This window comes from Sander lucioperca, chromosome 6 (assembly GCF_008315115.2).
Source record: "Sander lucioperca isolate FBNREF2018 chromosome 6, SLUC_FBN_1.2, whole genome shotgun sequence".
Lineage (NCBI taxonomy): Eukaryota > Metazoa > Chordata > Actinopteri > Perciformes > Percidae > Sander > Sander lucioperca.
The window spans coordinates 7,331,148-7,347,136 of NC_050178.1; the positions used below are offsets into that span (position 1 = coordinate 7,331,148).

General features: G+C 39.8%; 1 protein-coding gene across 1 annotated transcript in view; it reads right to left on the minus strand.

Annotated features, from left to right (window-relative positions):
• iars1 (isoleucyl-tRNA synthetase 1) overlaps nt 1-15,989 on the minus strand; it is a 60,491-nt gene that overhangs the window by 22,169 nt on the left and 22,333 nt on the right. Inside the window, exons 14-21 of the mRNA XM_031301678.2 lie at nt 9,074-9,200; nt 5,700-5,773; nt 4,051-4,245; nt 3,471-3,557; nt 2,751-2,834; nt 1,338-1,482; nt 532-652; nt 280-371 (exon numbers count right to left, since the gene is read on the minus strand). Coding sequence (XP_031157538.1) covers nt 280-371; nt 532-652; nt 1,338-1,482; nt 2,751-2,834; nt 3,471-3,557; nt 4,051-4,245; nt 5,700-5,773; nt 9,074-9,200 — 925 coding nt within the window. The remainder of the gene's footprint in view (nt 1-279; nt 372-531; nt 653-1,337; nt 1,483-2,750; nt 2,835-3,470; nt 3,558-4,050; nt 4,246-5,699; nt 5,774-9,073; nt 9,201-15,989) is intronic.

Here is a 15,989-nt window from a genome sequence, read left to right on the forward strand (position 1 = left end):
CACACACACACACACACACACACACACACAGTCAGTCCCCTTTGAACAGTGAAAAGATAAAAGTGCCTCAGCACACATCAGGGAATGTATCCACAATTCCCTTCAAACCAAATGTTGACTAGGAGGGCCACAAACTGATTGCTATAAAATGTCCACAGATGGAAGCTATGATGAAGAGACTTGGTGATAGCTTAAATTACTGTTTCCATTAATCAAATGAATAATTGATGTGCCTGTCAACAAAACAAAAACAAAAGAAAGATGTAGCCGTTATCTCACCTTTAGACGGCGTCTGTTGGTCCTCACATACCAGTTGGTGAGCATGTCCACAAACTTGACCAGGCGAGGCACGACGGTGTACAAGCGGTAAGCTGCAACAAGAAACCGTCACTTTATTTACACTGAATGTAGAAACATGAATAGGTTACCAGATGGGATGGATTTTAAGATATGAAGTAGTTATCTTCTTTGCCACTGTCAAAGTCAAGTGATGATACCAGTGTGCGTGTGTTTTGAGGATGTCTGTCTCACCGTCCATCTCAGCCTTGAAGAACTGGATGAGGGACTGTGTGAAGGACTGAATCCATTTGTCCATGATGTTGTCACTCTGCTTTGCGGTGTTTTCATTGTACAGGAACTCAATGTCATCCTCCTGACACACACACACACACACACACACACACACACACACACAGTTAAACAAAGCATTAACACAAAATATAATTTTTAACAAAGACAATATAATTGATGTGAAGCGGCTGATCAGGTTTTACACATGCCACCTACAGGCCAATAGTGTTCATACTACAGTTTTTCCTATTTTTTTTTAGATACTGTGTGTGTGTGTGTGTGTGTGTGTGTGTGTGTGTGTGTGTGTGTGTGATGTTGTTTGACATATTATTGTTTTTGAGCTCTTACATATATGTTGCTCACTGGAAAAATGTTATTGATATAGTTATTAAATAGTTGACTGCTTCGCTGAACAACTATCACATAGGACCCATTGTCTGATGGCCAAGTGCCTGAAATAACTTGATGTTAAGATTTCATTTATACAATCTTCAAAAACTAATATCTGGTGTTTTAATGGATTTTTTTCAATCTGAACCCAAATACCCAGCCATTAACCGTTAACCAATCCCATAGTGACGTTAGGGGAAGGAATTACTGCATTTCACGGCACTAACAAAAAATTTTCTTTTTGTACCAATAATGAACTGATATAATGATAGTAATAATCTGCTATACTATCAAGCAGTGCTGTGTTTTTAAGACCAGGAATAGCTAAAGGAACATAGGAGTTGTGGAAGGAATGAGCTTTTTATTCTGTTCATTACCTTCTGTAACCTTTGAACGTTCTGCACCAGGAAGCGATAAGCATTGTACCACGGCAGGAAGACATCCTTCAACACGTCTCGCACACCCTCCTCTTTGAAACGCAGATTCTCTGCTCTCACTACAGGAGAGTTGATGAGGTATAATCTACAAAGAGATACAGTGAAGGAGTTGGTGAGTGTGGCAGGATGACTCAGGGCATACAGTGTGTACATACACAGGTAATAACTTAAATGTGTGCATAGATGTGTATGAGTGATTAAGGGTTTGTATTAAGTACCAGCCTTTGAGCTTCAGTATGTTGCTCATGCAGATGCGGAGACGGTTAAAACCCTGATCAAAACGTCTTGCAACAATCCAAGGCACACACTACTCTTAATATTATATTATATTATATAGCACTACAAAAAAAACACTTATCGGACACCATTAAAGGAAAGCTGCTAGTCCGGCTGCGTTTTGTTATTCAACTGTCAAATTTATCTGAATTGGATTAGCTCCACCAATTTGTCGAAATGTCCACCTTGAAAATGTTCTAAACACATTTGTGGGCCAAAACCTAATTTTACCTACAGCATCTCAGTGCAAATTAATCTCTTCTCTTTATTAAAGCCCAAAAAATACAGCGTTGACATGACAATAACAGAAATTCAGAATAATCCGTATCAATATAACAGTTTGTGGCAGGCATCAGCACACTGGGTTAGAGTGGTTGGAAAAGGTTTTGATGATGATTCTGGAAGCAAGCTAACATGATGCAACTTCCTGCAATAGGCCCTGCACAATTTTAATAAAAGCAACTATTACAGATACATTGAAATAAAAGGCAGAATAGACAGAACAATCAGTTGGTTAAATACTTTTGGGCACCTCAAAATGAGCCAACATGAAGAGTCACTGAAAAAACTTTAACAAAAAAACCTCAGTCTATACTGGTTCAGTTTCAAGCTAATGTATATCAAAATACTTACAGAGCTCACTGTACCATAATAGCTATACTGTGACTAAAGTTTTAAGGCACAAAAGAGAAAAAACAGAAATGGCAGCCTTAAAGAGAAACAGACTGTCGCCTTTCTCTCTTTATCTCTGCAGCTCTCTCTTCTTCAGTATATATGTGAGCATATGGCGCAACTGCATAGTGCTTTATTCATTAGGCCATATGGCCATGGCATTCTCACTGCTCAGGGCAAATGAGTGAATGTATGAGGAGAAACAATGTGTATGTACAGAATGCGTGTGTCTATAGTGTTTGTAGGACAAAGCCTAGCTAAGCGTGACTATCGATTCAAACTTTTTTTTAAACCATGCCTGCTAATTACATAAGGTAGACTAACACACAGAACCCTGCCACTGGCACACAGGCATTCATGCTTCAGAAACACACACACTTATTCACATTCAAGCACAGAGCTGACCTGAGGGCATCAGCTCCATAGTGCTGCACTATCAGTCCTGGATCTGGGTAGTTCTTCTTGCGCTTGCTCATCTTTTGTCCATCGCTGCAGGAATGAGACAAGCAAAGGCATTAATGCACATACACACGCATGCATGCACATACGTGTATGTTGGAAACCATGCACTTGGTATTCAAATTAGTCAAGTCCTTCCAGGTCAGCAGGCCTGTGAGCACAGCGCTGCATTGAGACCCCGGGGCTGAGGACAAGTAGCCCTATTGTAGAGCAGCTCTAAGGGCTTAATGTTACAGCCCACATATCACACTGATCATAAGCAACTGCAGAAAAAAGAGGAGATTATAGGCAGGTGAAGGGAGAAGAAAAGGAATCTAAAAATGGTAGTAAACAGGAGAGCAAACCGTGGATTAGTGGAGGCAAAGAAAAATGATGTCTCAGAATTGAGTATGAAATTGACTGACTGACTGTGTTTTTCTTACCGTCAACAAATCTCATTAAAGACAAAAAACAAAAATGGATTCTGCTATGAGTATTACCTGTGAAGTCAAAGCCCGATTGAAAAATTGGAAAGTATCGAGAGACAAATGTTGGTTTTAATCATTTCACAGCACTTATTGACAATAAGAAAAACATAGACCAGCCTTAATCTTTAACAAAAATAAATTTTATTTGCAAATTAAAGAACGATATGAAAGACGGGTTGGTTAATAAGTCTGTACTCACCTAGCAAGTACCAATCCGTTTACAATTACATTCTTGAAGGGCGGTTTGCCAAACAGCGCTGTGGAGAGCACCAACAGGGTGTAGAACCTACAGTAGGATACAAAGAGATAATACACAAGGTCCATCTTTGATATCTTCCTCAATCCTACAAACAAACAAACTAATTTAATCGATTCATTTTTAATCCGCCATTTGCCATTATTTAATCATTATCCATTTAATTTAAACTAGAAGTACCGCGGTGTAAGTCTCCGCCAACCAGATGTTGCAGTTTAAATCCACGTCGATCCAGACTCATAAAATATATGTAGTGAAGACTTTGAGGCAATTTAATAAAAGGTATTAAGTGTATTTTTTGGCAAAACATGGATGCTTTACACACATCTTCAACCCGGCCATGGCTGTCGCCTGCGGAGGCATAAAAATGATAGAACACACTCATCTGGCTGATTGTATCTGTGTCCATCCATTCATGCTCTGCTCTCGTCAATTCCCTCAATGAACTCAGCAGCAAAGGTCTCTATGTCAACATTCCTCCTCTGTCAACCTCTTTCCATCTATCCATTCATCCACAGCTTACCATCCCCTCGTCTGGTCGATGCCTTCAGCGATGAATTCTGCGGGAAAAGTGTCCTCAAACTCCTTCCTGTTTTCAAAGGGGTAGTGGGCCTGGGCGTAAGGCATGCTGCCGCTCTCAAACCAGCAGTCAAACACTTCTGTGACCCTCCGCAACACGCCCTTACCACACCGTGATGGGATTGTCAGACTGTCGATGCTGGGCAGAGAAAGTGTGAACAGAAAGAGGGAAAGAAAGAGAAAGGAGGTACAATTGTTTAGAAAAACAGCAGTAATAACAATTTGACCAGTCCGGTTTTATTATTGCCATGGGGAACTTTTTAAACATTTTGTTTGCTTCATGGGTCTATAGGCTTTTTGGCTGCAGTCCAAAACAACGATTTTATAATCCTTTACCCCTGGGAACGAGGTTTAAAAAAAGAACAGTGGTGCTAACATTGTGCTGACACCCACTAGAATAAACTCGGTTATTGCTTTGGGTCATAAACTTCAGACACAAGGATATGGATTAATTTACTCCATATAGCTACTCACTCAGATTCAGCCCAAGAACAAAATCATTGTTTCTACAGTAAAGTTATAGATGAACCTGGCTGTAGTAACTACAAAGTATTAACCTGTGAGAGGTTCCCACTAAAACTACATTAATTGCATGTGTATGGAAAGTTCCCTCAGTTGTATGAATAGAAAAACAACAAAACATCATATATTATATCAGAAAGTTGATTAGCACACATTTACCCTTTTCCCCTCCAGCAACAACCTGCTACACATTTCTAGAAATATTAGGCCAATGAAGGGCAGATTACACCTTTAGTAACCTGCTGTTGGCCACTAAAGCTGCTCTGCTGCAGTGCTCTGCTGCTCCTAAGTACTCTGCTACTAGGCCTATTGAGGAAAGGGGGAGCGTTAAGCAGGAATATTCCTAAAAGAAATGCACTGCAGTACATTTTGAGTAGTTTATTATGTCTATTAAGATTTTGATTAAATGTTCGCAATGCGGGCAGGGCCATTATCTCTGGGAGCTGGCCACTTATAAATGGGATGTTATAGTCTGTCCATTTAGTTGTTAGAGATCCATACATAGTTTGTATTTAGTAAAGTTCAAACCACTGCACACTTTTCAAACTCGGTTTTTAACATATGATAAACTGCTACATAGCTAATCAGTTATTCTTTAATTACATGAGTTGCTTTTTAATCTTGAATATTGCATGAATCATTTTCATCACTCTTCCAAGTCTTCCAGACATGTACAGGCACCCTGTAAACACAGACCAAACACAGAAGCAGGACAAAGGTGACCTCTTCCTCCCGCATCAATTAAAGATTGCCAACCCATTGAAGTGATTAACAGTAACTAGCGGATGAAGAGCAGAAGAGTAAAGTGATCTGTTCGACAGCACACGTCTGGTTCAGGCAGACAGGACATTAGAGTGGCAGAGGGCAGATTTTTCATGGACAAAGTCATACACCGACACACACAGACAAGCAGAGACACCATGTCATAAAGTTGTCATCTCATGTCCACCGATGTACACACATATAGCCTGTGAATCTGAGGGTATCACACTACCACAGCAGACCCACACCACTGAGTACATGCTCAGGTGGTGGCTGGCTGATTACCTCGGTGTTTGATCAGTGACTCACCTCTCCCGATGCAGATCAGTTACTTTGACTCCAGTCAGTTCTTCCAGTTCAGCCATGGACCCTACACACACCACCTGATGAACAAGCGCGCACGCACGCACGCACGCACACACACACACACACACACACACACACACACACACACACACACACACACACACACACACACACACACACACACACACACACAGTACAGTTTGAGTGAGCATTGTCAGCAGCATTCACATTTGCAAGTTTCCTGAAGACAAAAATGTATGATTTTTGCTGAAATTATAGGTCGATAATCAATTAGTTGATGTAAAAAAAATTAACCACCAACACTTTTATATCATAAAATAACTAATTAACTGTTTAAATCACCAAGCAAAAACACCAAACATTTCCTGGTTCCAGCTTCTCAAAATGTGAGCATTTGTTGCTTTTCACTGTTTTGTATCGCTGGACTGTTGGCCCAACAATACAAGCAATTTGAAAATTTAACAATTAATCAGTTAATTAAAAAAAAAAATCAACATTGCAGCCTGTATACAGATTATTGGTTGATGGTATGTGTTTATGTTGAATAAAATTAGTACTAGTAATTTTTAAAACAAATATCAATATCAGTGTTGGCCTCAAAAATGTCATCGGTCGGGCTACACTTTGCAATGAGCAAGTAAAATGGATTAGTGTGTACAATGAAGTATATGCGACCTTTTACAATGTTGTGGACAAAAGCAATTTTGTATTTGCCAGTGTAAACTAGGCAACTTAACCCCTTTATTTCGCACAGTTCCTTTTATTTGGGATAGGGAATTTATGACATTTTGGGAAACACACTTATTCACTTTCTTGTCCTAGATGTCTTAGATTTTTTTTGTTGTATTTTATTTGCAAAGGACCATGTGCAATAATAAACGTTATGTTACTATTTTAATGTATTGCATTAAGCTAATGATGAGAAAATGTGCAGATTAAACATATGAGATACAACATGTTTATCAGTGACCTTTAGAGGTGATGGTAGGTGGATTTTGTTACATTTGGACAGAGCCAGGCTAGCTGTTTCCCGTTTCCAGTCTTTGTGTTAACATAAGCTAACAGGCTGCTGGTGTTAGTTTCATACTTACTGTACACATAAGAGTGGTATTTATCTTTTCATCTAACTCTTGGCAAAAAACATATTTCCAAAAATGTCAAACTATTACTTTAAACCCACAGGAATTGAAGCCAGTGGTACCCTAATTTAAAGTTATTTGTCATAAAAGTAGGACTACTTCAACACACTTTCTGAGTAACTTTACCTTAGAAAGTATGGTAAAGTGTGTTATCTGGTCTCCTCAGAGAGTCAACCTGTAGGCTCTGCTCTAATTTTACCACAGCAGCACCAGGTAACATGGCCCAGATACAGCCCGATACACCACCATCAGATACACAAGAAGACAGAGTAAAAGAAACATATCCAGAAAAGACAGGTACAGAGAGTGAAAGCGCAAAAAGAAACATACTGAGAGATAAAAATCATACTGCCACACACAGACTGACACCCTCGTTTACAGCTTTAGTTTTGGGTGTGTGATTTGCTGCTGAGGGGTGTGTGAAAGAGGCACAAGGGAGCATGAGTATTCTGGAAACAGTCACAATGCTATTTCCAGCAAGCAGGTCACTGGATGTCCCTCTTTCAGACAGGGGACCAACACTTCATTTTTCAAACGCTCAAACAACCCAATTCTGACATCTCTATTCAGTTCAGTCTACTTCACACAGTCGGCCGGGTTTGGCAATGAACATCCATAACCAGACAAACCTTCATACAGTTTGGCTGGCTTCTCCACTGTATGCTTCTTTTTCCTTCTTCCATTTATTTCCCTCCCCCTCTTTTCATCTCTCACTTATCTCTCTTCACCGACTAATTTATTCTGACCCCTTTCCTCCTCCCACTATTTTTCGTGTCTTCCTTCCTTTCCTTAACCTGACTCCGCCAGATGGATTTGCTCGGCATATCCATCTGGGAACTTTCCGTTGGAGAACTTTTGGGAAGGGGCGAAAATACTGGTTAGCTGATTGGATAAACCATCTGTCTATCACCACCTATCTTGGTGATAGACGGGCCAAATCAACCAATCAGATCAACAATATATCAAACTCTTGCCGAAACCAGTCGGGAGAAGAGCAAAAACATCTTTTCCTCCGAGAAAAGCCTCCAGCGCCGTTTTTTTGCTCTTCTTTCAATGAAAGAATACTTTCTAATTCGGATAAAACTTGCGCGATAGCTACGCTCATCTCATCCGTGGAAGCCGCCATGCTGTTTAGACTGAACAGTCGCTTCTCGTTGCGTCACACCCAAACCCGCCTCAAAACCAACGCTGATTGGTCGGTCGTTTGGCGAACGGCTCCAAATTTTCTCTGTCTCAAGATGCCAGACTGATCTGCGAGTGAAAAACTGGAGCTTACGAGATCAGGGCAGTCTCATGAGGCTATCCTTTCCTCCCCCCGATCGCTGTTTTTCTTAAGGACCTTTGAAGTCACCTTAACCGGCACGAAGAGCAACCAAACCCATTTGGGTTCATGTTTATTTGCTGTTTACATTAATGAATCATTCATGTGTTGAGTTGACAATAGTGCCTGAGGGGAGCTGACTCTGACTGCAGTACGGAGTCACGCTACACTCTCTGGTTTGACACCACGGTCACCTCACTCTGCCATGCCAGAAAGGCTCTCCTACACAAGCCTCCAAACAAACAAAAAGAGTGTCAAAAGGAGGTCAGTGTGAAAGAATTTCACTCTGCCAATTTATGAGAAGAGTTGGATTTCTGAACCCCTGCAGCAAACCAATATTCCTATATCCTAGAGGGTTCAACTTTTCAATTATGCCAAGATTAATTTGTGAGTGGTGCCAACGCTAAGAAAAGAGTAACTGTCTTGGTATTTGGTCATGACACAGACAAATTGTGTCGCCTCCACAGAGTACAAAGACACATTAGAATCATTAAGTACTCTATTAAAGGTGCTCTAAGCGATGTTGGGTGACGTCACTTCTTGTTGACGTTCGAAGTATTGTCAAACAAAACAGAGGCTAGCTCGCCCCTCCATCCTCCTCATCCCGTCCCCCTCCCTTCTGCACACTAACCCCCCAACCCCCAACCCCAAATCCTTCTTGTTGGTTATTGGCTGGAACACGGTTTGTTATGTTTCGTGGTGCAGGTTGGCGCAGTTTGTTTTTGTTGCCATGTGGGGAGCCTGGGCTGTCTACAGAGACCGTGTTTTTTTTTTACAGTGTGTTCAGGGGACAGGCAGCTGTATGTGACAAAAAAATGTTGTAGCCTAAAAAACGTGTGACATCGCTTAGAGCACCTTTAAAGCACAACAAGTGCTTATGTGTGTGTTTTTCTGACCTCCTCAAAGTCGTCGCTGACCCATAGAGGGATCGGTGTTCCCCAGTAACGGTTCCTGGAAATCGCCCAGTCTCGTGCGTCTCTCAGCCAGTTCCCGAAACGCTTCTCACGCACAAACTCTGGAACCCTGCAGAGACAGACATTATGGTGTGTGTTCTGGTATCAGTTATTCTTTTAAAATATAGAACATCCTTTCAACCACAAAGAGATTCAAATCTGCATCTAGGATAGAGGTCTACTTGAAATGACACAAGAATATTGCCATTTTTAAACCTCCTTTAACATCCATTTACAACCCTTTAATCAAGGTTTCTGTGGGGTTCACCAAGTTAAATTGAAGACTTTCTAAAACCTTTTCAACACCACATAGAATGCAATTTAATAGCCGTTTCACTGTCAGTAGGAACAATATGGCCTTGCATTATTTATTATTGTATTTAATTTTTTTCTGTACTTACCAGCAGTATACTAATAATTCCCAATGATATAATACATTAATTAGGGCTGGGCGATAGGGAGAAAATCAGATACCACGATATTCTTGACCAAATACCTCGATATCGATGTTGCGGCGATATTCTAGGGTTGACAGTTGGTGTTTTAACAAAATATCTTCACACTTAGATTTTAATTAAATAATCATCAATAATGTGGACATAATGTCTAAGTGGCAAATAATAGAACAGCTAGAACAATCTGGTAAGTTCAGAAAAGTACATCGCTTTACTGTAATGCAGCCTTTAAAACCAGTAAAAGACAACACTTATGTCATATCACAATATTATGATATCCAAAATCTAAGACGATATCTAGTCTCATATCATGATAGATATAATATCGATATATTGCCCAGCTCTAACATTAACTTAACGCAACCTGGACCCGGATAAGCAGCACAAATAGATAAATAGGCATAGATAGGCATAGATAGATGTATTAACCAATTAAAAGTGATTTATTCATTTAGGTTCATGCCAAATGAATGAGCTCCCTAGATACTATAGCTGGCAGTAGTGACAGTGTTAGCTCCAAGTCTGAAACAAAAAAAGAGCCCCACAATCCCACATTCCCTAATGTTTCCCAACAGCCTGGAATCTGACACAAACCCATTTTGTAACGAACGTTACAGGCAAACAAAAGAAAATATTTCAGACTTTTGATAATCAAAGTTAAGATTTAATGAATACCTTCTAAGGCCTTTTTCCTCAAATTAAGTGCTTTGTAAGACCTGCAGATGCGCTGCTAATTTAATGTGCAATACATTTGCTCGCAACAAGAGCAGGCATTATTATGATGTACATTAATATTCCTTATTCCTATTGAGGTGGCTTATTTTCCTCTTCCTCCTCGTTTTAGCCCTAAAAATAAAATTGTGCTGCTCTTTTTGTGAAGCTCAACTGCAAAGGTTAACATTCCCTTCAAGGCATCTTCCTCCTCTGCACCCCATTTCTGCTCTCCCCTTTTCCCATTTTGCTTCGACCGATATCTAGCTTTAATCCCCTATCTCACAATCTTTTCCCTTTCCTCTCATTTTTTTTGCCGCCCTCTCTTGCTGTGCCAGGCAGTGTTGCTCAGGAGAACAGAGCAGGGGGGGTATAAATTGTCACCAGGATCCACGCACTAAGCAACGAGTTCATCAATTCCCATTTGTAGAAGGCATTTCTATTTAGGCCCCTAATATATCAATTTAATGATTTCTTTTTTCTGCTGCTGCTGCTCACCAGCCCCCCTTGAACACTCCTCCATCCCTCGCCCTCCCACTCTTGCTTCATGCTAAATGTAGAATTTAAAGTGTGCTGTCTTGTGCTTGACACACACAGAAGATCCATTTAACATTTACAAGCTTCTTTTATAAGTCAGAGACACTAGGGATGGATACAAGAGGGAGACAGAGGAACAGAGGTTGTGGACATTGAGCCTGTGCATGATTAAAAAAAAAGTTAAGGAGGATAGGAAAATTAGCAAAACAGAAGGAAGAAAAAAAAAAAACTGATGAAGGACAACATGCAACTAATAGGGCAATTGACTGTTCGATAAACCCCTTCTCCTGAACAGTGATTGTCCAATCAAGGCTTAGTAACTGTAACTATACACGGTCAGGGCTCCAGACTGCGACCAAATGGTCGCATTTTACGACCAAAATTTTACATTCAGTCGCACATGTGCGACCAGTAAATTTGCCCCCTTTTTTACACGTTAAACGTCGAAATTTCGGTACTTGAAAGCTCAAGCTTACCTGTCCTCTCTGAAAATTGACAGCACACACACGCATAGCTGCGGACGGTGCAAACTACGTCGGCTGCAGTTTTGTTGAAGTCACAGTGAGTCACGGAAATGCCGATAAAGTGGTTTCAAGTGTGGTTACAGTTTTTCAAAACTTCACGCAGACAACGTTTGCTGCGATGTGACATTAATGGAGTACGGTGGCCGACAGGGGCAAACACCCTGCAACTTAAGAAAACACACGCAAATAGACAAAACACAAGCAAATTAAGAAAACAACTTAATTAATTTGACAACACATGTGCAGCATTCAGCAAACGCGCTGCAAATACCACAACACAACCAAATACATAAACGCACTGCAAATATGAAATGATGCAAAAAGAAAAGCACGCAAACCCCAAAAAAAGAAGCGATGCAAAAAGAAAAACAACTTCATTAATTTGACAACACATGCGCAGCATTCAGCAAACGCGCTGCAAATATCACAACACAACCAAATACATAAACACGCTGCAAATACACACAACACAACCAAATACATAAATGCACTGCAAATATGAAACGATGCAAAAAGAAAAGCACACCAACCCAGAAAACAAATGCAACAAAAAAACGCTGCATCCAGATTACACAACGGAAGTTCTCCAGGCCTCTAGAGGGAGCAGCTAGTGGAACAGCTGGATTTTCGACCTCACGGGGAGAGAGGGAAGGAGAGAGAGAGAGAGAGAGAGAGAGAGAGAGAGAGAGAGAGAGAGAGAGAGAGAGAAACTGCATAGACTGTAAATATTAAATCTACGTTTGAGATCTGTTTTCTCTCGTTTGGTGGGTGTGTCTCGGCTCAGGTCCCAGCTGATACTCAATCAGCAGAGACGTCTGTAAACTCGTGGTGATAAAACATTTAAAACTGCATCAGTGTTTAACGTTGACGTTTGTTTAAGCATATTACATGAGAGGGTTTAATTTTGAGGTCCGAAATTACTGAAGTGTAGGCCTCCTCAAGTGTAATATTGTGATTATACAACAACAGTTACCAACAAAATAAGTGATCAATCTGTATTCATATTGTGGAGCAATTCGCTCTTGAAATACAAAAAACAGACAGGATTTCTAGTCCCTCCCTGTTAGTAAACCAGCCAATTTACCGTGGGATTTATCAAACTGAATAAATCCCGCCCGCACATATAAACACAAAACTGCTTTGCTAACTCCAACGTGTTGTAAGTAAGACATCTGCTGAAAACGTTATTGTATTTATTAGCATGATTGCCGTACTGTTTAGTTCACAAACATCCAACACACCAAAGTACAAACACATAGCGGACCAGACGCGAGCTTTTATTTTGAAAAGCCGAAGCTCGGGGACAGCACCAGCCGGGAGGGCATGAGACGGAGCATAGACTGTATATTAATAATATATTATGTTATTAATAATAATAATAATATGAATTTAATATCGGTTAATAACGGTCGAAAATCCAGCTGTTCCACTAGCTGCTCCCTCTAGAGGCCTGGAGAACTTCCGTTGTGTAATCTGGATGCAGCGTTTTTTTGTTGCATTTGTTTTCGGGGTTTGTGTGCTTTTCTTTTTGCATCGTTTCATAATTGCAGTGCGTTTATCTATTTGGTTGTGTTGTGTGTATTTGCAGCGCGCTTATGTATTTGGTTGTGTTGTGTGTATTTGCAGCACGTTTATGTATTTGGTTGTGTTGTGATATTTGCAGCGCGTTTGCTGAATGCTGCGCATGTGTTGTCAAATTAATGAAGTTGTTTTTCTTTTTGCATCGCTTCTTTTTTCGGGGTTTGCGTGCTTTTCTTTTTGCATCGTTTTTTATTTGCAGTGCGTTTATCTATTTGGTTGTGTTGTGATATTTGCAGTGCGTTTGCTGAATGCTGCGCATGTGTTGTCAAAGTAATGAAGTTGTTTTCTTAATTGTCTTGTGTTTTGTCTATTTGCGTGTGTTTTCTTAAGTTGCAGGGCGTTTGCCCCTGTAGGCCACCGTAATGGAGAGCCGAAAGCAGTCGCGGTGCTGTTGACGTTACACTTCAGGCACAACAGTGGTTTCCATGCCCTGGGGACTGACTGACAGGCTGAGGTTGTAAGGCAAGGCAACTTTATTTCTACAGCACCTTTTAGCAACAAGGCAATTCAAAGTGCTTTACATGAAACATTAAAGAGCAGTTAAAAACGGTCATGATGAAAATAAAACAGGCTAAAAAAGATTATACAAATACAAGAATAAAAGTTACAGTGAGTAAGAAAGGAATAATTATTCAATTTAATAGGTTGTAGGGATGGGTTTGGGAGGAGAGAGGGAGGGGTTTTATTTTTATTTTTGTTTAATTTCTTTAGAGTGTAACATATTCTAATAAAATAACATACTGTTCTAAGTACATAGGATAAATAGGTTTGACAATATTTTTTACAACTGAAATAATTGTTTTGTAATTATAGAGGGAAAGTACCAAAAAAAAGTACCGTTACGTAACGGTACCGAATTTCAGGTATCGGTACCAATATTGGTTCAGTAGTAGCCTAAACAATGCATGTTTAATTTTAAGTTGAATTCATTGTAATTGTAGACTAGAGCTGGTGTGTGTGTGTGTGTGTGTGTGTGTGTGTGTGTGTGTGTGTGTGTGTGTGTGTGTGTGTGTGTGTGTGTGTATGTATATATATATATATATATATATATATATATATATATATATATATATATATATATATATATAAACATTTCATGACAGCGATGGTGCTGTCGATTAACCTATGTTGCATCTTCAAAAGTGACACTGAATTTGAAACAGAACATTGTAATTTCTGCATCTATTATCAAAGTATGTTTTACTAATACAGTGGAAATTAGTAGAAATATGAATATTTGGTTAGCATGTTGATTTACAGTGTGTGCCCCTAAATTTTCTGTTTGCGCCCCTAAAATTTTCAGTTGGGGGCCACTGTGCTCCTAGTGAAAAAAGTTAGTCTGGAGCCCTAGCACGGCAGGTTTGTCAGGCTTTGGATTCATCCACATGTTGAAGCAGTGTGCACAGGCCTGTAGTGAGAGTGACACTCGGACATGAAGAGTTTGGTTGGTAGTTTCTTTTTTCAACCCTCTCTAAAACCAAAAATACAAGAACAAAAGTGTTGGTTTAAATTGTGTGTCTGTCCGCTCGAATGTTAGCTGCAAATGTTAACATGTCTGGCTAACTAGCTTACTCAAATCTGTTAGCGACAGTTGTCATTTCAGCCGACAGAATTGACAGTTGCCTGCTAGAAATGAGAAGCCTACTTTTGTGTACCACCGTCTGAAAACAAGGACCCATTGTTGACTATGAATTTCAAAGTGGTTCAGCAAACAGTTGGGTTTGAATCAAAGAGACAGACAAAGGAAAAAGAAGAAAAGGAAAAGAAAAGTCCAATGGGGGAGAAAAATCCTGAGTCATTGTAGGACCAGTCACTTAACATCAAAATCTTTTCTCACTTATGGTCAAGAAACTACATTCTGAAATTAGGCGCCACTGTGACCGAGCTTCCTGCACCTTGGGCCTCAAAAGAGACCAGCTCCCCCTGCGAGCACTCGTTAATTTGGTCCTTCATTTATTCAGACAGACAGACATCTGGAGAAATCAGTCTGAACTTGCTCAAAATTAGCCTGAGTCTACCCACTGCACCATTTGAGGAAAAAGAAATAAAATGAACAAATCACTTTGAGAATATGGTAACGAGTTCTTTGCTTTCTGAAGGATTAATGTTGGAGAATAAGCTTAATTCGAAAGCTGCATAAGAGCATCACCCTCACTGTGCAGCCAAACAGACACAGGGAGGAAATATGTGTGTAAATACTTTATGTGTAATTTTCTGAAGTAATATTTCAAGTATAACAGCTAAACGTATCATCAAAAAGTATAATTAATTAATGCCTTCTACTCTAGAGCTGAAACGATTAGTCGATTAGAAATGTAATCAGTAACAATTTAGACAAGTCATTTTTTAAGAAAAATTTACAAATTCACTGGTTCAAGCTTCTCACATGTGAAAAGCAGCACAAGTTTTCTTAGTTTTCTATAAAAAGAAAAATGTAATATATTTGGGTTTTGGAGTTTAAATCAGACAAAAGATGTCACCTTGGGCTCTGAGAACCTGTGATGGGCATTTCTTGCTAACTGATTAGTAGAAAAAAAAAAATTAATCAAGGCTAATTAATCAATAAAATGACCCAATTCTACTGAGAAAACACAATACAACATACTGTAAATTACTTCAATATACATATGGACATGGTCGTCCTGTATTAAATCAATCACTTATATTCTACAGAAAACAAATATAGCCTTTAAAGTAGTGTGTGCATTTGTGCTGGTCTGTGTACATGTGTCTCTGTGCATGCATCTTTACCTTCCTAGCGGCTACTCATTCATCTCAGTTTGACAGTCCCATTACCAGAGGCAGCTACTGTGGCTCAGAAAGGAGCACTGGGAGCACCAAGGTAATACCACTTAGCAAAGCCATCATGCTGACGCTTTCTTTTGCTCCACGTTCTGCCTTTACAATTAGCCTCATGCTAATGTTTTATCCCCATTTAATGGCAACGAATAAAGGAAAATCCTTACAACGACTTGCATTTTAAATCCAATATCTTTAACTTTAAAATTGCTATGCCCAGTAATACAAAGCTGTCCTACAGAGACAAACAAC